The sequence below is a fragment of the Drosophila persimilis genome, unplaced genomic scaffold, assembly GCF_003286085.1.
Source record: "Drosophila persimilis strain 14011-0111.01,24,50 unplaced genomic scaffold, DperRS2 tig00000000-arrow-pilon, whole genome shotgun sequence".
Classification (NCBI taxonomy): Eukaryota; Metazoa; Arthropoda; class Insecta; order Diptera; family Drosophilidae; genus Drosophila; species Drosophila persimilis.
This window is the reverse complement of record NW_020825288.1, coordinates 494,465-521,829: the sequence shown is the minus strand read 5'-3', so window position 1 is coordinate 521,829 and position 27,365 is coordinate 494,465. Positions and strand designations below refer to the sequence as shown.

General features: G+C 50.6%; 1 protein-coding gene across 1 annotated transcript in view; it reads right to left on the bottom strand.

Annotated features, from left to right (window-relative positions):
* Positions 1–293: 293 nt before the first annotated feature.
* The window catches only part of LOC6595338 (headcase protein), an 80,733-nt gene continuing 53,661 nt past the window's right edge, over positions 294–27,365 (bottom strand). Inside the window, 4 exon segments of the mRNA XM_026995219.1 lie at positions 294–2,208; positions 2,324–2,423; positions 2,506–2,594; positions 3,877–4,065. Of these exon segments, the coding sequence (XP_026851020.1) occupies positions 610–2,208; positions 2,324–2,423; positions 2,506–2,594; positions 3,877–4,065 (1,977 nt within the window). The 3' untranslated portion in view covers positions 294–609.

Here is a 27,365-nt window from a genome sequence, read left to right as displayed (position 1 = left end):
TAAAACTGTCCTTCGTCGTGATGTAAATGTTTTCTCTTCTCCTTCTCCTTCACTCTTCACTCTTCGCTCTTCCGCTTTTGTTTTTCTTTCTCTACTTCCCTTTTTTTTGTTTTGTTTGTTTTTACTTTTCGCTTTTTGTTGCTGTTCTTTTTTTTTTGTTTTTGGTAGGTAATATGTATAAAAATTTCCTTTATATAAAATAAAACTAAAAATTGCTTTTGTTTAGGTGTGTAAACAAACAAAAATATAAAAAAAACTCAACAAAAATAACAAAAAAATTGTTTTTAGTTTGCATTGTTTTCTCTCAGTGTAGGAGTGATTGTATGTGTGTGTGTGTGTATAAAGGTGTATGAATGAGTGTGTCGTGGGTGTATAAAAATCAAATGACGATCTAAAACTATTCGCAAACCAGAAACAAACTTCAACGTTTGTTTCCGTTTCAAGTCTGCTCTAAAAATTGATTGGAAATTTTGTTTCTTTTTTCGCATAAAATGTTGCTCCTTTCTTCCCTCTGATTCTCTCTGTTCTTACTCTTTCTAGGGTTAAATTTCTCTAGAGTAACAATCGCTGCTCCATCCGCTGCTCCTCTGCTCCTCTCCGCACTCGTGTCTAGTGCATGTTGAGATAATCGTTGAAGAGCTGCATGCAAGCGGCGCCTCCTGTCGGCTCCTCGTAGATCTGGGGAAAAGTGTGGGCCTGCGATGCCTGGCGGCCCCCCAGGCCGCTGACACTGTGCCGCCAGATGTTGCCCATCTCCAGGAGCTCCCCCGCGGAGGAGGACGAGTTGGAGCTGACGTCCGAGGCATCCGCCTTGGCCTGGCTGCTTTGGCTGTGACTCTGGATGTGGTTGTGACTCTGGATGTGGCTGTGGCTGCCGCTGTCCTGGCTGATGCTCAGGTTGGACAGGAGATCAGTGAAGATGTCGTGGGCCTGGAGGCGTTGCCCCGACTGTCCGGGCAGCTCCCAGATGTTGGGCTTGCCGTAGTGCGTGGCGCCGCCACCGCCGCCGGTGCTCCAGCCATTCGAGGTGGAGCAGCCGGAGGTGGATGAGGCTCCCGAGGAGCTGGTCAGCGAGGCTGTCGGCGAGGCGGCATGCGGCTGCAGCTCCTTGAAGCTGCCGCTGTCCCTGAGAGGTTGGCTGCTGGGCGAAGTCTGGGCCGTCCACAGCAGCATCTCCTTGCTGTGGCTGCTGGCGGTGGGGCTGAGCGACGGCTGGGAGCCGCTGCCCGAGGAGCAGCCGCTGCTGCTGCTGCAGCCCCACAGGGCGGATATGGTGTCCGTCTGGCCCCAGGCCCCGTTCAGCTTCTGGCTGTTGTTCTGGGCGTTGTTGCTGTTGTTGATGTTGTTGTTGTTAATGTGATTGTGGCTGCTGCTGCTCGAATTATGGCTAATTAATAAGTTACTAATACTGCTGCCGACGCCAGAGTGGCTTGAATGGTTGTTGTTGTTGCTTGCTTTGCCGTTGGTCAAAAGGAGGGCGCCTGCATCATGCCCCATCTGTTGCTGTTGCTGTTTCTGCTGCTGCTGCAGTTGCTGTTGCTGTTGGTAATCTCTCAAGACATCGTTCACGGACATGATGTTGCGTTGGTAGCTGCTCACCTTCTGAGGAGCTGCAGCGGGAGCTGGAGCTGCGGTTGGAGCGGGAGCTGGTGCAGACTGATGCTGTTGCTGCTGCTGCTGCTGCTGCTGCTGCGGCTGATGGTGGAAGTTGTTGATGCGGTAGTTCCCTCCCTCGCTGCCTCTATGGGTAGGAGCTGTCTGATGCTGCGGTTGCTGCTGCTGTGGCGGCTGCTGTTGCTGCTGCCTCCCCTGCTGCTGCTGCTGCTGTTGTTGTTGTTGGTGCTGCTGGGCATGAGGATGGGCGCCAATTAGGTCAGGGTTGATCTGCTGCTGCAGTGGGGCCGAGTAGTCGATGGCCGCGTTGAAGATCGGCTGCTTCGCCGTCGAGGAGGCCGTTGGAGCACCTGGGGCACTGGCTGTTGCTGCTGCTGCTGCGGCTGCCGTGCCTGCCGGAGACTCCAACGGGGCCTCATGTTATGCGAGCGTCGGCAGCCGTGTCGCGGAGCTCTTGGCGTAGCAGAAGCTCAGCGGCTTGACGAAGTGCGTGTCCTGGGTGTTGCAGTAGGGGCATGTCACCCCGTGCGAGTAGTCGCTGTAGAAGCTCAGCCGCTGCTGCGGATGCATCAGCATCTTGAAGCAGTTATTGCACTGCAAAGGGAGTGGCAGAAGGCGGAAATTACTCGGCGGGATAATTACACTCGGATAACAGGATGGAGGACAGGAGTGGGGGTCTTCCACTGCTTCGCTTAGACCTAGGACTCACCTTGAACCGCTCGGCGCAGCAGGGCATGGCCGCGAAGATGTCGTAGGCGTACATGGTGCCCAGAACCAGGCTCGAGCCATCCCAGGGCTCCTTGCAGAATCTGTGGGGAAGGGGAGAGACCGGAGGATAGGAGGTGTTAGAGTGTCCGCGACGGTGCCTCCATCCCATGCTCCAATGCTTACCTGCAGCTGATGAGGCGACTGCTGGAGGTTCCGTCCAGGCAGCTCATGCACACAGAGGTCAAGTAGAGCGTGCGTCCCTCGTATTTGACCTGCAAGGGAGGGGAGAGAGGGCGGAAACGGAAGTTTAGTACTGCGAAAACTGGGAAGCTATACTGGCAAAAGGGGCAGACAGACGGACGGACAGAACGGGGCGTAACAGGCTCGAGGGCGGGGGTGGTGGGAACCAGCCGCATAATTCAACAGACGCCAAGGGGCCCAGACACACAAACAATGAGAAATTATTGCAGGCGGAAGGAGAATGCGAGCTGTGAAAGAGGCGAACACGGGAATACCCTTTCCCCATTCATCCGTATAGAATGGACAGAATAGTCGCCCCCTTTCAATCCTGCAAAGACTTTACTTCTTTTGAATGCATTCCCTGGCGAGCCAGAGCCCAGCCGGAGCCCAGGCAGGGCCCAGCCGGAGCCAAACTCTCCCTTTTGTTAGGGTATCGTGTGTCAGTAGCGCCAACTTTCTACTCTTCTCAGTGGGGGCGTGGCGGGGCGGGGCGGGGCTGGGGCTGCGGAAGCCTTTTGGAATCGAGCGCATTCTTCCATGCCACACAAAAGGACAGAGGCAGAGGCAAAGGCAAAGGCAGTGGCAGTGCGGCAATGCGACGCGACATAATAATTTCAAATAAAATGCAAAATGCATAAACTTGGCCAGGAGATGGCTGCCACTGCCACAGCCGCAGTCGCCCACGAGCCACAAAGAGAGGCAGAGTCAAAGTCAGAGGAGGAGGAGGAGGAGTAGGAGGAGGAGGAGCACTCCCCGACAGTCAGGGACCAGGGCCAGGGCCAGGGCCAGGAGGGAGCCAATCCCAGGTGCGGCATCTGGCAATGAATTATAAATCCAGGCTTAAATTAAAGCCCAGCAGAGGAAAAAAACCAGGCATAGCAAGGGGGGGTGGGCTAGGGAAAGCCCATAGAAGCGTAGGTGCCTGCCACACTGATGCACTCCGCCATGCAACAGACTGCATCTGCAGTTGGCCGGGCGTAATTATGGCCAAGGAGTCTTAAATGGGTCATAAATTGCACAGAAAGAGAGGCAGAGGCCGAGGCAGAGGCAGAGAGAGAGAGAGAGAGAGACAGCCAGAAAGGAGTGGCAGCCAGAGAGGGAGATGGAGATGGAAGAGCTGCTGCCTCTCCGCTCTAATTGCATCTGAAAGTTCTCGCTGCTCAGACACGTGGGCGAGTGAAAGCCGCGTGGCAGCGTGGCAGTGTGGCAGTGTGGCTGTGTGGGTGCCACATCAGCCACATTTGACAATTACAAATGATGAAGAGGGACAGCAGTGCGGGGGAGAGCGGGACAGGGGCGGAGATCATAACTCACCTCAATGCAGCCGCTGGAATGCTGCTTGGGGCTGAGGAAGAAGGAGCCATCGACCAGGGGATAGCGGTCGAACACGAGCAGCGGCTCCTCGCACAGAATGCAGGACACGCGGCTCATGTGCGACGTGGCCAGGGAGGAGAGGATGAAGAGGCGCGTCTCGTCGTTTCCATGGTTGCCCTCGTCCTCGATCTGGAAAGAGAAGATATCGAAAATGTTATAGTGCGAGATGTTGCAAGTTTAGTCAACCCAAACGGGGCAGCCGAAAGCGGGTATAATTCTTTGTTTTGTTTATATTTATTGTTTAGGGATCTCCCAGTGGCATGCCACGCGCAGTGGCAACGAACATTGCTTTTCCCCCACTGTCCCACGCTCGTGAGGTGCCACTGCGGCCAGGTGGCGGCGTCCAATGAACATTTTCAGCCAATATTTGTGTGTGCAGTGGGACCCACGAGCCACGAGTCTAAGCGCCAACAAATGAACCATAAAATCCAAACGTGCTCTGCCACCCAACGGGGGAGGGGGTGGGGGCGGAATGGTTATGGAGGCGGGATCCGTTGTCTAAGCCAAAGTGGCTAACACGTTGGCCAAATTGAATGCACACACACGAGCACAAGCACAGTACCAGGTAAGACCAGGAGCAGGACCACCACCACCACCAGGACCAGGCCAATTCCCAAATCGATAATCAATATGGCGAGCCAGTAGTCGCGTCCCTTCCGCCCGCCCCTTTCCGGCATCAATGGCAGTCCTGCCTCTGCCTGAAGGAGCGTGTAATAAAGCCGTCAAAAAGCTAAGGCCAGAAGGTGTTGAAAGGATCTATGGGACCTACAGGGCCACCAAACCAAACCAATAACCAGCTAACCCAATGATGAGGGAATAGTATTTGTGGCATCATTCGGCTGGTCCTGCACCTGACCAGACGGAATAACAGCACCCACACAGACACAGCCACAGCCAGACAGAGAGAGAGACAGAGAGAGAGAGAGGGAGAGAGAGAGAGACAGACAGTTGAATAATTTAGTGAAATGAAACGAAATAAAGCCAAAGGACACGTAGCCCCAATCAATTGCAGCTCGGGAATGTCTCTGGGACAAGTTTAATGCACTTTTAATAAGATCGGGCAAGAGAGAGTAAGAGAGAGAGAGAGAGAGAGAGAGAGAGAGAGTAGACGGTAGTTAGGGGATGGGGGACGGGGCAACCCTTGAGCTGCAGAGTAATCCACAGCTTAAGCCAGAAAACTCAAGTACTTTCGCTAAACAATTCCCTCTGCCGCAACTTTTGCCAATATTTGCCAAGAACTTTTGTTGCGGCACACACACACACAGACACAAAAGTTGGGGGTGGGGATGAGTGTGGCGAAGACTCCACCTTGAAGATGACACTCTGCCACATGCCCCGGCCCCCGCCTCCGCCCCCGCCCTGCCCCAGCCGGCTGCTTCACTTCTTCGGCAAACAAAGTCGGGGGAAAATAATCAACAAATTAATATTTGCACGGGGCCATTGCAATTGTCTTAGCCCCCATTCTGTTTGCCTCCACTCGAGGGGGCGGTGGGCTCTTGGGCTCTTGGGGCCGTGGCTCATAAATCTTGGCAACAATAAACTCAACTTTCAGCCTTCGGGCCCAACAATGTTGCAGCAACAGATTCGATTAATGAATGTTTGTTCACTCAAAACCAGGGGGGATGCCAGGACATCGCCTGGTAAGCGATATTGAGCACAATTTTCACTCATTAAACAAAAGAATCTCTGCATCGGCGAGGGGGAAAAGCAATTAAGTTGATTGCTGAAGGAGGATGGACGATGAAGAGGGTAGATAGATAGATGGATAGAGTATCTGTCAGTGTGTGGTGCTCGAGGAGGAGCATCGCCAGCCATGGAACACAATTGCGTGTCTAGGATTACGGACAATAGCCATAACAATAACCCAGATAGCGGCACCAATCGGCTGCCTGCCAAAAGGATACAGGCCACAGGCCACATGCCACATGCCACGCACATGCATGCATTCCGTCAAAGTCCTCTCTCTCTCCCCGTGCGTCGGTGGGGTTTTTCCTTTCCTTTCCTTTCCTTTCCTTGCCCATGACCAATAAACATTTCCCTCCATCATGGAGGCTACGTGACGATTTGCTAATTTCTGGCTTTCTGGCAGACTCTGACTCCGACTCCGACTCGGCTCCTCCGGGGATGAGGACGGACGGTCGTTGGCCTGCGCCAAAGGCAAAGGCTTGAAGGCTCGAAGGCATCCCCGAAATACTCTTCATAATTTATGAGAGTCGCGTGTGGAAAGTTTTCGGGGAATTTTCATAGGGAGCCACCGCAAAGGGGCGGAGAGGCAACGGGGCGGAGAGGCAACGGGGCGGAGAGGCAGGGGGGAATGCAACTTCTCAGAATTATAAGCATGAAATTATTATTGCTGAATTGTGATTATTACCGCCAACTTTTCATGGTTCTCCCGCTCTCTCTCTCTCTCTCGCTCTTTCTTTGGGGGGGAGAAAGAGAGGGCAAAAGTCAAAAGTCGAAGTGCAATAAACTCGAGGACAGAACAGATCCAGCATCCAACATCCAGCATCCAGCATTCCGGCATGGGCTGTAGCCAGGATAGGAGTGGAGTAGCAGTGTGTGGCAGTGTGGCAGTGGCACTAATGAAGCCATTCAGTTGTCATTTCCTTTGGCTTGCATCGGACGCATAAATCAGGCGGCGCTGGCAGCACATCCTCTCCTCCAATCCTCCTCCTCCTCCCCCTTGTCCTTCATCCTGTAAATATCAACACCCGAACTGTGCCACAAATCAAAAAGGTTTCAACTTGGTTGCTGGGAACACTGGCCACACCCCGAACCCGCACCGAAAGACAATGGTGTTCCCCCCCCTGCCCTTCCGATCCCTTCCAACTCCAACTACAACTACAATTCCATTCCATTCCATTCAATTCAATTCCATTTCACTTCGATTCAAAGTGCTTTGCTTTTCATAAACACATTAAATTAAATGGCATTTCGATGGTAAGGTCTGCACGGCTGCGGCTGCGGCTACGGCTACGGCCCCTCTCCGTGGGGCTGTCCTTCCAGCCCGGCAGCCCGCGGCGTGGGTGTGGCAAGTGCTGCGGAAGCTGCTGCTAATCCATTAAAAATGCTTGCCATAAATATCTCTCACTCGGAGCATTTCTATCCACTAAATTATGTCGCCCATTCCGGCCCCCCTCCGCCTGGATTGTTGTTTCTTCCGCAGACTCCTCTCAGCCTCCTTTCGGCCTCCTCCTTTGCTTACGCAAAAGTTAATAAAAGTGTTTAATATTCCAATATTCATTTGTTGGCATCTGCAGAGGAGTCTCTCGGCCCCTTGTCCGCTGTGTCTTCGTTCCACTCATAAATGGATGCTCTCGTGTGTGCATGGGTGTGTGCATGGGTGTATTCATGAGTGTTTGCGCAGACGGAAGGCAAACACATGGCAGCCCCTCTGTCCCGCCCCCCGCGAACTCACCTTAAAGGCAGCTGGAAAAATCCTCATTAGAGGAGGCTGCCCCAACTGCTGCTTCGGCAGAACTTCTGCCGTGGGCGTAGAAAACTATTTTATTAACCCGGAAAAACTATTCTTTCTTTGGGGGGGCACGGGTGGACGGGGGGACGGGGGGCACGGGGCGACACCCCGTCATTCTCAATTGACAATTGTGTGTGGAAATTGAAAAATTGTCCAGGAAAAGCGAGTATTAAATGGTCTCGGAGGAGACTCCGTAGGCGTTGCAAAAGACAAAAGAAATTGCAGAATAAATTTGAAAATCGTCAAAGAGAAAACTCCACTCCACACTCCCCGTGTGGGCTGGTGGGCTGATGGGCGTGGTGGCTAGGTGCTTAATTTAAGCAAGTTGACAGTCGCACTCGCAGTGCCACGCTGCCACGCTGCCACATCGCCACGTTGCGGCGGAGATGGAGCAGGAGAGACAAGACACTTTGATCAATGGGCCAGATGTGACCTGGCTGGCAGATTAGGAGTTAAAGCCAATGACAAGCCAGCAACAATGGCAATAAGTAGGAGGCGGCACAAAGCACGAAGCATGTGGCAGGGGCAGGGGCAGGGGCAGGGGCAGGGCGTACACAACACGACACTGAAACACTGACAATGAAATGAAATGGCAGTTCCTCCTCCGGCGGATCCTCCTCCCCAAAGGCGCGGACGGGATGGAGGGAGCGATGGGGGCACTTTTATAAATGAAATGGAGTAATAATATTTTGCGACAACAAATGCAGCAGCCAGGCAACAGCAACAGCAGCAACAATGACATCGGAGGAGCCGAGAGAGCGGAAGGAGGGATAAAGCATTGCATACAGCCCGACGCAGCTGCGGCAGGATTGAAGGAGCACCAGGAGCAGGAGGGGGAGCAGGAGGAGGAGCAGGAAGGGCTGCCAACAATGCAACCAAGCAACAAGGACAGCCAGCCACAGCAAACATGGCAGACAAACAAACATTTCAATAAATTCAAAAAGCAGCCAAGAACCAGAGCCAGCGCCAGAGCCAGCGCCAGACAATGAAAAACACAGCTGAGAAAAAACAAGCCAAAGGAGTGCCAAGCAGGAGCCAAGTCAAAGGCAGGAGCGGGAGCGGGGCAGGAGCAGGAACTCCGGCCGGGACTCCGCTCCACTCCGTCGTACAACTGTGAAGTGGCTTAAAAGCTCTTGCTGCAGCGGAGAGCCCCAAAATGAGGGGCGCCGCGCATTGTTTTCCACTGAAAATCTCATGTCATTTGCACTTAATTCAAATGCGCGACACAATTGCTGAACAAAAAGGGGGTTCTACGTGGGGGGAGTGGGGATTGGGGAGAGGGATAGAGACAGCGACAGCGACAGAGCTGTGTCTCGGGCTGTAACTTCATTAGGCCGCAGCCAGAAATGTTTGATAAGCCGGAGAGCAGTTCAAGGAACTGCTTTGTGCAGGACTCATCTCTGGGCTGTCTGTCATCCAGTGCCCCCCGTCCTTTGTAGTCCTGGGCATGTCCTTTGGCTTGTCATAAGCAAGTTTCGCTTTCAGCCAGGAGCCCCTCCTCCTCCCGTCTCCTCTCGTGTCCTCCCTCCAGCATTTTAATTCGTTTTCCGACCAGTCAGCTCCTTCTTTGCATTTTTTTGCATTTGCCATTTGCCATTAGCCAAATGCTCTTCGGAATCCACTCCCCCCACCACTGCCGGCCCCCCTCAAGCGGCTCTTGCTCGGACATCCCTTCGCCTTGACCTTTAAATATCAATTTGCAAATAAATTGTGTTTGCCCTTTTTCTTCGAGGAGCTTCTGTTCTGCTCGGGCTCTTGGACCTCTCTCTCCCCATGCCCCCTCCTTTCGGCCGTTATTTATGGGGCAGTCAATGTGCTGTGGCATAATGGCATTCGATTGGCCAATGCGCCCCGTATTCGTACGATATATACTCACACACGCAAGGGAGGAGCACAGGAGGAGCACTGGGGGAGCACTGGAGCAAAAACAAAAACAAATGCAATTTCCAATTTCATTTTTTGTTCGCCTTGAAGTATGCTTTGCCTTTTTTCGCAGTTTATTGAACTGCATCCTGCGGCGGGGACTGTGGGGCTCTCCCTGCCTGACTGCCTGCCTCCTGCCTTTCCTCCTTTGAGGATTCTCCATTTTAAACTCGATTCCCGAGCATAACAATTATTTTTATATGAAAAGCAAAAGCAAGAGGGCGAAAAGGCAAATTTGAACGGCATTCGCCCGCAGACATTCGCCAGACATTGATGGTTATTGGATCCGCCGAAGGATATGCCGGGACACGCCCTCACCATTCGCCTCCAGGGCTGGCCCTTAAGCAAGCAATTTAAATGCATTTGCTGGCTGGTTAATAGTTTTATTATGACCCCCGAACCCATGACCCATGCCCATGCCCGGAGAACGTAATTGTTTAATTATTTTTCAAGGCTCTGCTCCCTTCCGCCCTCCTTCTGCCCCGCCGGCTGGCGCTTCGGGGAGTGCATTTTACGGAGTCACAGTACATTGCTTTCCTTTGATTCGAACCTAATCCCCCACGATCCCCCCATTAGCAGTCGGAAACTAAACGAACTGTAAGCCATTTTCCGCCAAGGGGCAGCGGGGGGCACCGAGGGGCACCGAGGGGGCAGCGTGTACAAGTGTATCCTCTTTGGTGTAATTTCTTCCACTTAACTTAATCCCCCCTCGGATGCTTTGCTTTCGCTTCAAGGGGCACAAACATATGTGTGCGGGGCCCCACCGGAGCGTGGGAGGCCCCCTCCGCTCCTCCATGGATGTGTGTTCTGTTTATTTATTTGTCGTGGCTTATCAACCGGCAAACGGTGCGTATGAGTAATGGAGTTATGTGTGTCGAAGCACAGACACGGATGCGGTTCCACCGATTAGCCCAGAGATGGATCTTTGATTCCTGAAGACGAAAGAACCGGAGGAGAAGAGCAGAGGGAGATCTTTCAGAGCAAGATCTTGCACTGCTCTCGAGAAAGGGTTCTTTGGGGAGGGGGCCCTGGCACTTCTTATCGAGCACACGGATCAATGAACCCCAACCGAGCGGGACTCCAGCGTGGGGTCTGCGGCGGCGATAAGCGCTGTCAACAGAAATACAGAAATAGGCAACGGAGCCGCGAGGGCAGGCCTCTATGTTTGCCATTTTGTGCAATAGTTGCCCCTGCCTCTGCCTCTGCCCCAGAGGTGGAGAGAGTGCCGCAGAGATAAGAGGCAGGCAAGTGCGAGAGTCAACAAACTGCATTTGCCACCAATTGATCGTTGAACGCGGAAGAGGGGGGCGGAAGAGGGGGGCGGAAGAGGGGTCCGAGGCGTCTAAAGCGTCTGAGGAATGGGTGCCACCCCAGAGGGAACGCAGTTGAACCAAATTAAATTTTCCGCCACTGGTTTTCCCGCACTTCACATTTCCCTTTGCCGTTTTTCCTTCTGCTGCAATTTTTATCGCTGCCCCGAGAAGCGGCAGGGAATGACACTCGTTCGGGGCGCATATATTTATAATTGCGAAAAGCCAAGCTGGAAAGAAAAGCTTATGCAAAAAAAGAAGCAGCGAAACCAGGGAAAACTAAGGAAAATGCAAGGGGAGAGACAGCAGAAGGAGAGAGCCGTCTGGATTTTAATTACAGTACAAAACGAGGAAAATGGCAGACCCAAAAGCGTGGAAATTCTAACCTCAGTGGAAAGTTATCAGCGCAAAAGGGGAGGGGGAGGGAGTGAGAGAAAGTTTTGATTAAAACAAAAGAGACGGAAAACGAGAGACAACTTTTTCTTGAAGCCCAAAAGGACACTCACTCGCCGTGCGATAGGCAGACGCCGAGACAAAGTTCGGGACTCCCCCAAAACGAATGCAACCGAGAAACCGATGGGAAAACTTAAACATTTTCAGGTTAAAGGTTCCCCGAAAATAATATAATTAAAAAGCGGGCTTTGCTCTGGGCTTTGCCCCAAACAAAAGCAGTTTATAGACCCCAACGCAAGGAGGGGGGTGCGGGGTGCGGGGTGTGGGGTGTGGCATGTAGCGTGGGGCATGGGCAAAGGTGGCAAGCATAAAAAACACAGCCAGACGCAGACAATGAACCAACACACACACACACACACACACACAATACGCACATAATGAAAATGTCAAAATAAACACGACATTAAAAACTTCCAATCCTCGACTTCATCTCCTGCCGTTCCCCTTCCCCTTCGCCCCTCTACCACTCTTTCAGGAGGCAGACAGAGACGCAGACAAACAGAAAGTGAAAGAGACAGAAAGAGAGACAGACAGAACGAAGCCACTGCACTCGACACCGCTTTAAAGGCCAATAAATGGCACGAGTGGCAATGGAGGAGTCCTTCTTGAGCTGCACCCCAAAGTGAGTCCTCGATGTGGTTGCACGGTGCGCGGCTCCGAAGAGAGGAAGAACTTGGCGTGTTCGACTAAACAGAACCGGCACAGGTCTCTCGAGAACCTCACGGTTTTGCTGCAGAGAGTGCTGGAGGGAGGATAATTCTAGTCCTAGAATCACCAAAAAGTTTCCAGGGTTGCCTCTTCTGTGGTGCCCTGGCCATTCCCCCTCTGAAACGTAATCCCCGACACACGTGGAACGCACATCGCAGATAAGCTGATATGTGATCTGCCGCTGCTGCCACAAATACTTACTGGTGCTCATCAAGGGCGCTAATCGTGCCACAAAAGAACAAAAACTGAGACAGCTCCGCATGCCCCATGCCCCATGGCCCATGGCCCGTGCCCCATGGCTGAATCACTTTTCAAGGTGTCAGTAACATCATCGCTAAGTAGCTTTCGAGGGACCCAAAAGCGGAGCAGGAGCTGGCTGTGGAGGTGCTCGTCCTTATTAGCATTTCTAATTAAAGAGCAGCGTATGAGCGGCAAGGATAATGACACCTGCCACACAGACGCGAGGCAGGAGACGGGAGACGGGAGAGAGCTCTGAGGGAGCGAAGGGAGTGGATCAGCGAAATGGAAAGTGCTTCCCTTTCCACTCTCTCCTCCTTTGACCATTGGCCATGTAAGCTGCATGTTTAACGGCAATTAGAGAGAGAGAGAGAGAGAGAGAGAGCGACTCCTCCTTCCGCCCACAAAGCCAGACAGAAGGAGCGGCGGCGGCGGCGGCGGCGGCGGCGGCGGCGACGAAGCTTCTATTAAAAGTGAAAACATTTACATTAATAATTAGCCATGGCCCGGACCCCGCCGCATCCCCGTCCCCCTCCAGCAGCAGCAGCAGCACTTTGTTGGACACTAAAAACTTCATCAACTTTGGGGGCGCGACGCACACACACAAACGGCAATTAATCAGGGTCCAAAAGGACGTACGCGGGTTAAAAAACTGCTCCTCCGCCGAGTTGACAGTTTAACTGGGAAAACAAGGTGCGATAAGTGCTCGCTCAGACGCAGGACGCAGGACACAGGACACAGGACGTGGGGCACGAGACACGAGACACTCGAAGGATTTGTGGAGAGAGGCCACAAGTTGAACAGCCAAAAACAGAAATCAGCGCAGGACAATGACCATCCCAGACACCGGGATTCTGGAGGACGAACAGCTGCTGTCAACGCTCAACGGAAAACGAGAGTGAAAATGATTTAAAGCACATGCTAGCGCTAGGACTAGGGAGATATCCCACTCCAGTGTCCCCTCCCCCTTCCCGTGTCCCGTGTGCGGCACTTTCCCCCAAGAGTTTCAGATTAGAGCTACTCTTTCCCCCCCTCTAAGAAAACTAAAAAACTTTCTCTTGTTGCTTGTTTTTCTCCGCAGCCAAAGCTTTTGTCAAGTTTTTCATGTTCTTTTCGAATGGCTTCGAGTTCAGAGAGGGCCGTCACCAGCAGAAGGACAGCAGAAGGAGCAGGAGCAGGAGGGGGAGCGGGAGGCAGCACTTTTGGCCTGGCAATTTCTGATTGCGTTTGTGAATTTTTCATTGCACTGCACACATTGGGCGGCGGGATGGGGGGGTGGCAGGGCCCGACTCCATTTGGGTAATCAAACTAATGAACATTCGAGTTGTGGAGCCCAGGAGCAAATGTGGAAAAATGCTTACAAATTGCACGCAGGAGGGGGAGGGGGAGTGGCCAGAGTCCGCAGTCCACAGACCAAACATGAAAAGCGAAATTCCTTCCCCCCACACAGGTGCAGTTGTTGTTGAGGCATGCCACAAGAGCCACACACACCACATACACATACACATACACATATACACGTACATGTGTGTGGGTTTTCCCAAACAGCAAACCGCAGAGTAATTAAATTGCAAGCTCCTCCGATGCCTCCTCCACTTCGTTTTGGGGCAGACCTTGGACCCGGGACCTGGGATCCGATTGAAGGACGAATTTTGAACTTGTTCCGAGTGCGGCAGGCGGTTGGGGCACGGAGGGGGGCACGCATGTCGAGCTCTGAGCCCTCATTCAGGATAATTTCATTACACTTCAACAGAGAAATAGAGACAGACAGACAGACAGAGTCCCAGAGTGGAAGAGAGGAAGAGAGGTAATAAGATTCGCAAAACATGAAAAAAATCTGCAAAAATCTGCAGACACAAAACAAGAAAAGGGCGTCTTGCGGCGGTGGGGGCGTGGCTTACTACCTCGATAATTAATTTTGTGCCATCCCGCTCCAGTCGGAGATCCTTTTTGGAGCCCTGCAGTCGTGCATTACATTTCAGAATGAAGGACTTGAGCTTCTTATGGGTAATGAACACAAAAGGAGCAAACAATGCCCTCCAGAGGGGCAGAGGGGGCTAGAAGGGGGCTAAAGGATATATGCCAGAAGGTAAAAGACAAATCAAAAACCAATAAAAGGCAATAAGAGTGGAGGAGGAGAGGAGGAGCTTCGGGGAAGAGACCGAGTTCAATGCACTGCTCAGCTCTGCTTTTCTCTTCGTACACGTCTTTCCTTCCTTTTTGCGTTATTTATTTAAAAGAAGCTTAGAGGCGCCTCAAAGAAGCCGGGCGGAGGGGGTGGAGGGGGTGGAGGCGGGGGCAAAGCGCATAAATTTCGCAAGCTCTGCAGAAATAAAAAGGAAATCCATTCAAGGATACAAAAACGCGTTAAGTGCGCCAAATAAAAAGGAAAAAACAAAAAAAAAAAAGAGGAGAAGGAGGGGAGAGCACAGAGAAAGGATTTCGCTCTCTGGCGATATTGCAAAGTTAAATCAATAAATAAAGCATCAGCGGAGAAGCTCAAGTGGAGCGGTGGCAGAGGCAGTGGCAGTGGCAGTGGCACGAGTGGCGCCCCATCAACGTCATTAAATCAATGCTGCCTGTCGTTGCCAGCCATAGATAACGAGCCGCATCCAGAGGAGGCGCATCAGAGACAATGACAGCAGCGATGGCAACGACGATGCAGCGACAGCGAAAGTTTGCCAAGAGACATTAGCACAAACGAGAGGGAGAAGGAAAGGGAAGGCAAAATTCAGGGACAAGAGACGGGAGACGGGAGACGAGAGACAGTAGACGCCTAGACACTAAACAGAAGGTAGAGAGTCCAAGAGCAAGTGTTTGCCTCCACGAGGAATACCCACTGTACCCCCGGAGGAGGAGGAGACCGTCGACAAGTGTCGTCTGCTGGGAGATGTTGTCAGCCAAGTCGCGACAATGCCAAAAACACAATTGGGGCGTGTCCAGGACCAGTGGCAGTGGCAGTGGCAGTGGCAGTGGCAGGAGCAAGTGTCGGAACAGGTGGGGGCGAAGGTGGCGGGCAGATAGAGACTAGAGGATAGCCAGAGAATAATCACCCAGAGGCGGGCGGGAAGTGGGAGAGAAGCCTTCTCTCGAGACAAACTCAATTGTTTTTGTGCAAAGCCAAGGCAAATTTTGATTGAATTGCAGACAAGCGAAGAGACAATGAAGGGAGGAGTCCCCCTCAGAGGATGTTGATGGATTAGTTTAATGAAACTCAAGGAGGCACCATGCAGCCATGCAGCGGAGGAACCACGCTTAAGCTTTAATCCTGGAAGGCTACTCATCCGTTCCGATCCTTAAAGATGTCTCACACAGTGGCTCCCATTCTCCTTTCAGGGCCTTTCCAAGTTTATTGATTTGCCACTCGCCACATTGTGTCCTTGAGGCTGCCGAAGGAAGTGAAACCAAACCAAACGAGTCGAAATGAAACGAAACGAAACGGATCGAATCGAAGTTGAAGCCAACGCCAACGCCAAAGCCAAAGCCGCACGTGACCGACCGTCGGACCATCCGGCCATAGGCAGCCACCAGAGCGGAAATGTTTGTCTGCCTGTCCCTGCCCCTGCCCCCGCCTCTTTCTCCGTCTGGCTATGGCCCAAACAAGTCCAGACAAGCGGAGAAAGAGGAGAAAGTGGAGCCAGGCCATAGCCATGTAGATGGGCGATAAGGCGTCAAAGTGCCAACAAAGTCAATAAGCAAAATGTTTGTGGTGCACAATGTTCTGCTGCTCGAAGCCGACGGCATTGAAATCCTTTAATGTGCTGTTAACGATAAGCCAAGGAGCAGAGCAGAGCAGGCGGGGGGTATGCAAAGGACTCTTGGCCGAAACTAGCTGGAAAACGAGCAGCGAATATTAAAACAAATAAGCCAGGACATAATGGACTGCCCCAGGACAGAGATGGAAACGGGGACAGAGCCATAGACAGGGTCCCCTCTCCCTTCCCCCTCTGCGCAATATTTGTGAAAAGCTCAGGACTCGACGGACCCATGTCAAATAAGTTAAACAGACATGAAAGGCTCCACTGTCCCTACAGCCCGCAAAACCCACAGAAAAAAAAAAAACAGAAAACAGAAAGTGGACACAAGGGAGAAGGAGAGACACTGCCAGAGTCGGGGAGAGGGGGGGTGGGGGGGGGAGCACTGCAAGCTTAGGGAGAATCGAAGAGAAAACCAGAAAAAAAGATTGAAGTTGGTCAATGACTCTACAAAGTCTGGCAACGGACGGCCAACAAACCAAATTGAAGTTGAAGATTTGCCAAAACACGAAAAAATGAAATAAAATTTATTTATTTTGGGAGCGAGAGGGGGGGAGAGCAGCCAACGGATGCGACTAATTGGTGCTAACTCAAAGCGTTTGGCAGTGAAAATTTAATGAAAAAATATATGTGAATATCCCAGGGTCTCCTCCAGGTCCAGGTAGGGAGCCACATGCCCCAGCATGTGTGCACGTGTGCATGTGTGCATGTGGGGAGTCGGAGGGGCAGTCTGAGGGGCAGTCGGTTCGATGAACCTTTCCTTTGGCTGCTCGTAAAAATCAATAGGCGGACCAGGCTCTCCATGTTCCTGAATTCCTTGCCCCCTATTCCCCGTTCCCCGTTTCTCTGATTTTAAAATACATTTTACATTTCTCTGCCCTCTGCCCTCTCCCTCGCACTCTCTTTCTCCTGCACTGAAATGAGCATCAAAGACACTTCAAACATCAGCATCATCATCGGCTTCAACATCATGCAAAAATGTTTCGACAACCGCTTATGAATGAATGAATGAATGAATGAACGAATCAAAGGCAGCCAGCAGCAGACACTCAACGGAACTCAACGGAACTCGACTCCCAGACCCACTTCAAGTGCAAGTTTTTTGGCAGACTGCGATGCGATTACCCCCCGCCCTTTGGGCCATCTTCTCTCGCTGCTATTTTAAGGCTTTTTTACGAGCCAAACGAAACCGAAAACATTAAATATCTGCAACTGCAACTGCAAATTGGACGGAGGCATGACAAACTCTTAAAACAGTGCACACTCGTTAAGTTGAACTAATTAGAGGCAAGAGTCTTAGAGACTGGCCTATACCAAGGGTATGCCTCTGTATGCGGGGTATGCTGGGGGCACACTGCCATATGGGAGTGCAACAGGGAAGGGGAAGTGGAAGTGCAAGTGGGCGTTCGCTTCGTTTCGCTGATTGCCTGCACCCGATAAGGCTTGCCCCACGATCGTGGCTGTGCCCCAAAGCAGTGGCAGCTGCTGCTGCAGTTGGTAATTGAGCTGTTGCAACGTGCAACTGGTGAGCGGCAAGAGGTAGACTTATCTCTGATCTCTAGCGATTAGCATTATTAATTAGCAGACTGACTCGGTGAAATATTACGCATACGTCCCATGGGCAGGCGCAAGTTCAAGTGGTTCCTTCTTTCCCTGCAAACGGTGCTGGTGATGGTGATGATGATAATGGTGCTCCTCTTAGCCAAACACAATCCATCAGGCTGAAACGGTGGCAGCAACGTTTACTTACCGCCAAGTGGTAGGTGTTGACCCCCCAGGGAGGGCGTTGCACAACCTTTTTTGGCCACAGCCGCAGCCGCAGCCAAAGCCGAAGCCGAAGCCAGATAATGGAAAGCTGCCAGCGTGCCAGCCAGCCAGCCAGCCCCGAGAGTCGAGTCGATTCAAATTTACAAAGTCAAACAAGGCACGACAGGCAAGTGGCAAAGAGCGGCACGAGGCGGGCGGCAAATGTTGCTGCGAGTCAACGAACTGCAATTGTTGTTTTTGTACTTGTGGCAAGTGTTGTTGTTGCTGCCGCTGCTGTCATTCGATTCAAATTAATGTTGCTCAAATATGTGCATATCAAAAGCGTTGCCTACTTTGCGGCTGCCCTGCCCAAATACCCAAGCCAGACAGAGAGATAGAGAGAGGGAGAGAGCGAGAGAGTTAGATTTCAGTTAATATCAATTATAAAGTAAGGCAGTGTCTGAGAGCGTAACCAAAGTTAAGTGTGCGATTAGCGCAGCTCCCATACCTTTTTTGATATGCCTTGCTTCGAGGCAGCAGTTGGGAGAGCAAAGCTCACTCACCAACCAACCAACCCACTCTCTCTCCGCTCTCGGTCAGTCCATTTCTATTTGCCGACTTGCTCTCTCCCGCTCTCGCTCTTACTCGCTGCCCAACTAATTATTGTCATAGGTTATGGTGCAGGCAGCAATAAAAACTGTAGCCTGAAAGCAAAAGTATTCTCGCGCAGCCTCTTTTTATGGATCCACCACTGTAGCCCTGTAGCACTTGGGGGTTTATTTATTTTAAACATATTTTCCACGCACAAAAACAGCAAAGTAACGCATTGGGAAATAATAGCAACTATCTGTGTGTGCGACGTCTTTTAGACTCGACTCTGTTTTGGGGGTTTTCTGTGCTGTTTTTTTTTTTCCTCTTTCTGCCTTTTCTTATTTTTCTTCTTCTTAGTTTTTGTCCGTTTTCTATGTGTTTTCTTTAGCTTTTTCGAGAATTATTTAAGTGCGCGCGACATATGCTGGGGCTGACTGGCAGGCATTTTTGTTGGCATTTTGTCAAAGCGAAACATGTGCAAGCCATCTTTGAACCTGCTGTCTCCGTCCCTCCGTCCGTCCCTGTCCCTGTCTCTTTCTCTGTCATTAGAATGGATAATTGTGGACGACGACCACTTGATTGACAAGCTGACAAACGAAAGGAAACGACGAGAGGGAGGGAGGAGAGAGGAGAGGAGCGGAGCGGAGCGGAGAACGAAGCTAAAGCGTGTGGCAGATGTCAACAAATGTTTGCTTTTTATGGCCAGGCTCAGCAACATTCTTGCCACAAACAGCGAGAGAGACGCAACCAAATGGCAGATTAAATATCGCTTACATGAGACACACCAAGTCTGAACCGTGGAGCAGCCTGCGAGAGCTTTTGTCACCCATCCCCTCCACTCGATAGCGCATTATATGCGTCCCACTGTGCGGTGCTGCTTTAATTCTAATTTGCATTCATCAGCGCACAAACTAATTGCACAATGTGTGTGAGAGCATGCGAGATGGAAACACACGAGAGTGTGTGTGTGTGTGTGCGTGCATGCATTGTGCTATTTCTCTACTGCTGCTGCTCCTCTTTCCTCTCACATTCGCATGGCGCTCGCTCCCATGCAGTCGCTGCCACTGCCGAAGCGAGGCGGGTTAGCGACCGCAAAACTATCTGACATTAGATTGCGATGGCGGCCAAACGACAACAGCCGACGCCGACTGCAGCAGAGCGTGCATGTGTTGGCGTGCACTCTATGCCGCGGCCGCTGCCGTTGCCGTTGCCTGTGCCGGCTGGCACGTACGTGCCTGAAAGAGAGAGAAAGAGAGAGGGAGAGAGACAGAGACGGCAGACAACGAGTACGTAAACGACTATTGCTATGACTATGGGCAGCAATGGGCGATTATGACACCGCACGATGCCAAAAATTGCAGGCTGAGTGGGGGGTGCAGTGCACGGAAGAGGAGGCCACTGCAGACGCACTAACTGTGCGTAATAACGGTGACAAACGAAACGATCTCTCTCCAAGGCGGTGCATGTGCTGCGCTTTGGCATACCCTACGCTTTCCGACGGTTATCTTCTAAGAGGACTCTGACAACGTGGGTGGCCGAACTGATGTACCCTCTCCACTTTTTTGATCTCTCTCATTTAGAGCCTCCTCAACTGCATCCCATTCCAGGTGCATGGCCACTCTGATGTGCAATGCACTCCGTGCGGAGTGTGGAGTCATTTGATCATTTTTAAAAGGTTTCCGTCACTTTCTCGCTCTCCGCTCCCCACTCTCCGACCCGCCAGCCGATGCACCCCGTGTTCTGTACAGGGTATGCCGGCTCAGCTTTTGGCATTTTCAGCGCGCCTGGGGCTTCGGCAAAGCACTGAGGCTGAAATGTTAGGCCTGAATGCTGAACAAGCATTTCTGTTTATTTCTGTTTTGCTTTTTAGCGCGAATTTTAAGTGCAATTTCTTGTCGTTTGGCAACAATGTTGCTCAACATTTCTTATCGCTGCAGTGGCATCTGCACCACCACCACCCCCTCCTTGCTCTGTGCACCCCACACCCCCCCACACACACACCACTCTCCACGGCTTTAGATGGGGAACCGAGATTTGCTGTTGGATTGTGGCACGCTTGATTGACTGCGTGCCTTCCACAGCCGCAACAAATCAATTTAGTCAGCTCACAGAAAGAGAGAGAGATAGCGCGAGCGAGAGCGAGAGACAGCCAGAGAGTGCAACTGCCGCTTGTTGCACATTGCTTGGGGCACTCCCACTCCTTTCCCCACCTTGTGCGACGGCGATGGCGATGGCTACGGCCAAATTAAATGGCCAACAATTTATTGTCTGCAAATGCAGCGAAAATTGCAAAACATTTTGCCATTTTCCATTTTGCCGCCTATTTTGGCTGGCTGTCTCTCTGCTCTCCCCCTCCCCCTCCCCATCCACCTCCTCCTCCCCTCCCTAAGAGGTGGCTGCATCGCAAATCGACAGCGTTGTTGGGGCAGGCCGCGCGTTGGTGGCGCCCGTCGATGATCGCAAATTTGAAAATTGCCGGTTGCACCTCATCTCCTCGTGCCCCCCTCCGATGCTTTACAACATCTAAACTGTTGCTGCTGCCGCCTGTGTAGGGGCGTGGCTTGTCTGCAAATTAGCCACAGATGGGAAACGCCACATAGCGGACAGCGGACGGCGAGCTCCAAGCTACAGAAAGAGTGTGGGCATCAGACGGGTTCCATCGATTCGGCCTAGTCTGGTCTGCTGCTCTGTTCTGCTCTGCTGCTGTGTTATACTCACGATTGTTGCTTAGAACCACCCATATGTGAGGCATGTGCTCTATATAGGAAGTCGGTGTCTCTACATACCTGCAATGAGATAAGAAAGAGAATTTTGCGATTAATTCCAAGACAATACAATCTATATGGAGGGGCTAAAAGAGGGGGTCGTAATGAGAATCGCTATAAAAGGTATAGGATCTTAAGAAGTCATTGGTCTGAAAGGACTGCAATAAGGATTCTGTAACAACATGAGATATGATTCTAGTCTTAGAAGAATTCCAAGAAGTTCAAGATGACTAAAACTGAAATAAAGTGGCAAAGTGAAGGAGAGACTGAGACTCGGCTCTGTAGGAAGATCTGTAGGCCCCCCCCATCCATGGCTTAACCCACAGAAGCGAATCTCCTTTTAAGGAATCTTTTTAGCCGCAAAAGAATCGGGAAATTTATGCAGCCATTAATTAGCGTCCACCTGCTCCCCTCGGTGCTTATCAAGTCTATAATTCAGCATTAACTTATGCAGATCTCTGCCACATGCCACATGCCGCATGGCACATGCATCATCTTCGGACAATGTCAACTGCAGTCGGAGTCCGAATAATGAAGAAATCCCAATTCCGCGCACTCGAATTTATTTCGCAATCAATTTGACAAATGCCCAAAGCAGCCACGGAGCGATGGCCGACGGAGATAGCGCCGGACTCGGACGCGGACAAGGGGCTCCCAGCTGGCCAAGAGCCGCCGCTGGCCAAGTCGGACTTTTATAGGTCCAGATCCGAAACGAGCGACGATACGGTAGCGGCCGGGCCGAGAGCCAAGTCGGGCAAATTCGGAGGCCAAGAAGCGGCGTCGTAAACACATTTTGTGGCCAATTGTTGTTTGTGGCTCTTACTGCGCTGCCCCATACAGTGCGCGTCATAAATTTAACGCTCGAATCGGCGGCGATCATCAGCTGGCCACAAAAACCAGTCAAAGGCAAACATATTTACGAGGCGGCCTCATAAATGGCAGAAATGTCTAAATTAGGAGGAAATGGTAGAGATTGAGAGCGGGAATTGGAGGGCTACGAGGACTGCCACAAATAGAGGGACCCTCTAACGCGATTCTCGGTGTTTCTCCATCTTTCAGCGCATGTTCCATGTGTGCAATTAATTTTGAGCGGCGCCCCGTACCTCATTAAGGTCAAATTATAGTCATATATCGCTTTGTCGCCTGTCAGCACCAATAATTATGCAGCCACGCCCCCTACTATGCACTCCCCGTTGCATATATGTACATACATATATCTAAATCGCATCGCAGTAGAGAACCTGGCAATTAATTTGCTGCCAGACATTTGCAAGTTTTCAAGAACAAACGCTGCAGCGCTCGTAAAAAGAATTTCAATTTGTTCAGGTCCGATCCGATCCGATCCGTTCTCCGCTCGCTCTGCTCTGCTCTGTGGGTGTCACATGTCGCCCAAGTCGTGACCAAGTCAATGCTGCCACTATATTGCCAAGATAATGTCATGCCCGGCACATAATTATGTACAGCGCGTATCAGCCCTATAAATCAGTCAAAAGTGGCTACTAATTATCGAGCAGAGTTCGTTTTTTCTGACTATTCATTCGTTTAATGATCACATTACATATTAGATATATTCGGAAATGCAATTTTCAGTATGCTATGGTACTGTTCGTCGTACTGTCATTATTCACACTGTATTCCGTATGCATCTACATTCTGTAGAGTCGAATATCTTAACTTCGATGATATCGAATCGAGATTACCCTTCCAAAACACTCAGTATTAAAGAACTTCTCCATCGAAGAGATGGAGTTCATTTATTAGTTTCGAGTTGGCCCAGACTTTGACTCTAATTATAGAGATCTGTCTGTCAACTCTTTTGTTCAAATGATTTCTGAGCATCTGACGTTTATCATTGTCTTCTCTGTCTCTCCACAGAGCATACTCTGTGTCTCTCCCTCTCTCTCTTCTTATTTGTGTCTCCCTCCTATTCTGTCTCCATCATTTGTTTGCCTTTGTTATTTATGCATTTTTGCCAGGGACACTCCACCGTTCGCGGTTGTAGCCATCCAAAAAGCTGCTCGTCGACGTCGTCGTTCGGTCGTTTCGGTCATTACCATGTAAACCTCGATGTAGCCTCTCTGCCACACACACGGACCCCACCATTGGCCCGTAGCAAACATTTTTTAATTGATTTTCGCCTTTGAATGTTTGGTGTGAAAACTGATGAAAATGTGACTACAAAATGCTGACAAAAATGGCAAATGCAAATTGCCATAAAAACTGTGAAGGACGACGGTCTATGATTCGTCTGAGTCGCAGACTGAATCTGATTTATTCGAGAATATATAGTATTTGTGAGTGTGCGGGTGGGTGATCGGCGATCGGTGATCATTGATCGAACAGACAGTCATAATTGCCGCCATATATCTTGATGTTTGGGGGGAGAACCGAACCCACGAAAAATATGAATAATAATTAAGAGTTAATTAAGTCATCAGAAGCGGGCACAAAAAAGTACAGTCATTGAGAGGCTAGGGTAACAAAAAAAACAAAAAAAAAAACGTGCTAATGGCGTGACAGCCCATCCTCCTGATCTGCAGTAATCGAGTAATCACAGAATCGCACAATCGACACTCATAATTAACACATTTAGCTAATAACTTTGCGCAGAATAAACAACATTAATCACAGTTTAATGGCGAATTAATCAGACAAACAACTCTGGCGCTAGCTCAGCCTCTCTCTCTATCTCTCTCTCCCGCGGGTTCTTCGACTAACTTTTATTGAAAGTTTCCACACACTCGCGAGATTGTTTGTTGAGAGCTAGAGAGACAGAGACAGAGAGAGAGAGAGAGAGAGAGAGAGAGAGAGAGAGAGCAAAGCAGAGCGGCATTTCCAATAACAATAAAATAAATCTTGGCCAAGAAAAACAGATAAAAACAGCATTAGCTGGCCATAAAGCAGACCAACTAAGGCAGCCACCAGCCCACTCGTCATGGCCGGAATGGATGGAGATGGATGGGGAGCAGGGGAGGCGTCGTCAAGGGGGGTTGTCGCCAATGGTGAGACGGCAACAACTCTGTCTGGGGACAGACGACAGCGAGACAACGAGACAGACAGACAGAGAAACAGAGACGGATAGTCAGACAAGTGGCAAGTTAATTGCATTAAAAGTGAAATAAAAAGCGAAGCTCAGATAGCTGAAATTATGAAGTGCAGCAGCAGCAGCAGCAGCAGCAACAGCAACGGCAATGTTGCTGTTTCTCTTGTTGCAGTTGTTGTAACTGTTGATTGAGGCGCATAATCAGCGGCGGAGAGTGATGGAGCTTGGGGGCTGTGGGGAAGAGAACAGTGAAGGAATGGAGGCGACGGCGACGGCGATGGCAATGGCGACAAGCGCATTAAGTTGTTAACAGCAAATATTTGCTTCATTTGCGCTATGATTGCGGCAGCAACACCAACAACTGCAACAGCTGCAATGTGCAACATCCGGTCAGCAACATCTTCGCCTGCTGCTTGTTTGAGTTGGCGGAAAAGATCATCTCGGGAGGGAGAGATGGAGAGAGGAACTCGAATGGGGGATGATGAGGAATAGAGGAGGCGAAAAGTTTGCCAAAATGTCGATTAGTCTCTCAGGCAAAGTACCGCAATGAACCGTATACAAATGCGAGGTGAGCTTTCGGATTGTTCCGCTGTAAGAATTTCCCCGAATCGTTTCTACATTTTTCGTAAATTATCCCTGCAGAAAAGTGCACTTTTAAAAATTCTTAGAATATTCCCTCCTCAGAGCAATTGTCGCCGCTGACTTGCGCAACTCTTTTTTTAGTCGCTTTTCTTATCTATAAATAGTTGGGCGTGATGCCAGCTGCGCTGCCGCTGTCGTTGTCGTTGCCGTTGCCGTTGCAGTCGTTGGCTCTGCTGGCTGCTGCCCACGCCGAGCGGTCAATAAACTTCGCGGCGACACATGCAAATTGCAGTCCGCGCAAACAATTAGCGACGGCAGCAGCGGCAGCAGAGACGCGGGCAGCAACAAATAACAAAACAAAACATGCAAAATACAAAACAAGAAAGAAAAAACAGCAAAAAAGCACACAAAACTCCGACCTATCGCACATTTTTTGCTATTGGGCAGTCGCCAGCGTTAACGTTACGTTTTTTTTCTGCTTTTGCTGCTGCTGCTGCTGCTATCACAGACAGCTGGGGGCAGAGCAGAGCGACAGCGAGTGAGAGAGAGCGCGGAACAGTTTCATTTTTGTTTTACAACTAAAAAACGTCAGCTGGCGGCGCTCACAGTCACCTCTCTCCCACTATCCAAGGTATATTCGACAGAAGGTGAGGGGCAGTAGGGCTGCGAGCTGCAGCAGATCTATGGCAAATTGAGATCGTCACCTGTTAATACCTTACCCACGATTGTAGATGTACCTTGCCACTATCTCTATCTATCTATTGCTCTCCCCCCAACCCATTTCTCTCTCCTTCGCACAATGTTTGCATTTCGTTTGCCGCTCGCGTCGTGCATTGCACTCGGCCAGTGCCGCTGACGGACGGCGGCCTCATTGCTGACTTCGCTGCCTCTGCCACGCTCTTGGCCGTTTACAGTTGGCAAATCAAATAATGCAACAACAACCAAAGGCACATTCGCTGCCAAGCAAATTTGACTAATTGCATTGAGAGTGAGAGAGAGACAGAGATAGAGACATGGACATGAGTGTGTCGCTGCTGCTACTTTTGATGCCGACTGCCAATATGGTGGTGTTTGCTCCTGTTGATTCTCGTCGTCTTTTGTGTGCAACATGCCGCTACAATTCGTAATTAGGCGCTGCTTGACTCCTGCTAATGTTTAAAGCAGCTCCCTCCCCCCTTACATCGCCCTCTTGACTACCGAATGTAGTTTAATGGTGCCTCTCTGCGCTGACATTAATTTGCATTGTTTTATATCTGTTGCTCTGTCGCAGTCGCGGTCGCGGTCGCTGCTACTGCTACTGCGGCTGTCTCTGCTTCTGTTTTGCCTTCGACTTTTGCTGTGATTCGTTTTTTTTCGGCACAACGGATGTTTGGCATCATTTTCGCACATGTGCGCGAGAGTGAGGGAGAGAGTTGATTGAATGGAAAGATCTGGCACACGAAAATTGTAATTCGAATTCGATAAGGAGCTGGCAGACACAGCAGCCACAGTGCCCGCTATTTGAATAGGCACAACAGCAGCAAGCAGCAACAACAGCGCAAAGTAATGAGTCACAGTCAAGGCTCATTAAGTACGAAACAGTTTAAGTAATTTATGATTAATGATCGCGTTTACTCGTAATGATTTAATTAAATGACCCTGTAATGAAGTCATCGGCAAATCAGTCAATAATTAAGCACACATTAGTGGGGAGTGTTTTGTTGGACAGCACTGTATCCGAAAGATGCCAGAGATCGGCAGCGGCATCGGCATCGGCAGCGCCTCGTGTTGAGTGAAGGCTGGTACTCGGCAATCGGCAAACGGCATACCCCTCGGCCAAGAGTCAATAGCACAAACTATTCCAGATATATGCATATATTTGCATGCAGAACATCTATAGATATATCATTTCTGTTTGGCCAGGTAAACCTGGCACCTCTCTTGCACCCTCTCTTGCCGCTCTAGACTCTAGAGAGATGCGGCAGGCAGGCAGCATTGAATTGGAGCGATGAACCCGCCTCTGCTTCTGCCTCTGCCTTTGGCTTTTGGCTTTTGTTGGCTGCCAAATGGGAAATGGAAACGCATTTCCAACTACAACTGCAGCAAAAAAACAACAATCGCCGCCAGTCAATTGTTTAACGATGTGGCACAACACACCACACTCCGCATACCACCTCTCTTCCGCTCTTTCACTCTTTATGCCATTTGCAACAACAACAAAAGCAACAAAAACAATTGTAACAATTATGCTAAGAACTTTTACGACTCAATTAAGCGCAAAACGCAGAAAGATGCACAAAAACAAAAGCATACCCAAGGCAGTGGACAGAGAGAGAGGGGAGAGCGGGGGTAGGGTAGGGTAGGGTAGGGTAGAGAAGGGAGGGTCCGGGGTAGTCATAATTATTGTTATTGTACAGTTTTTAATAGCAAAACAACATTGCGAAGCGAACCCGGGTCCGAAATGCATTTGAAAAGTGCATAAAATCTGAAACGAAGTGAATGTTTCGCTTTCAGACGCCCTCGCCGTGGGGCATGCGGGAAACCTGAGGTTTTTATGCGCCCCAGACAAGGTTTATGGTTTTGTTTTTTCCGATCCCACACACAGAAACCAGAAAACACACGCACACAAACACACACACACATTAAAAGGAAGCTCGGACCGCGCATAAGTCACGTCCTGGCTGCATCAGCATAGATCCGATCACAAATGGAATCCGTTCCGTTCCGTTCCGTCCGCGATTATTTATGGCCCCTATTTCGAATTACATAAGTCTGGGAGGGAGGTGCCGCCTACCTCCCGCCTCCCGCCTCCCGCCACCGCTCCACTTCGACATATGTATATGTGCATATAGTTGTTTATTA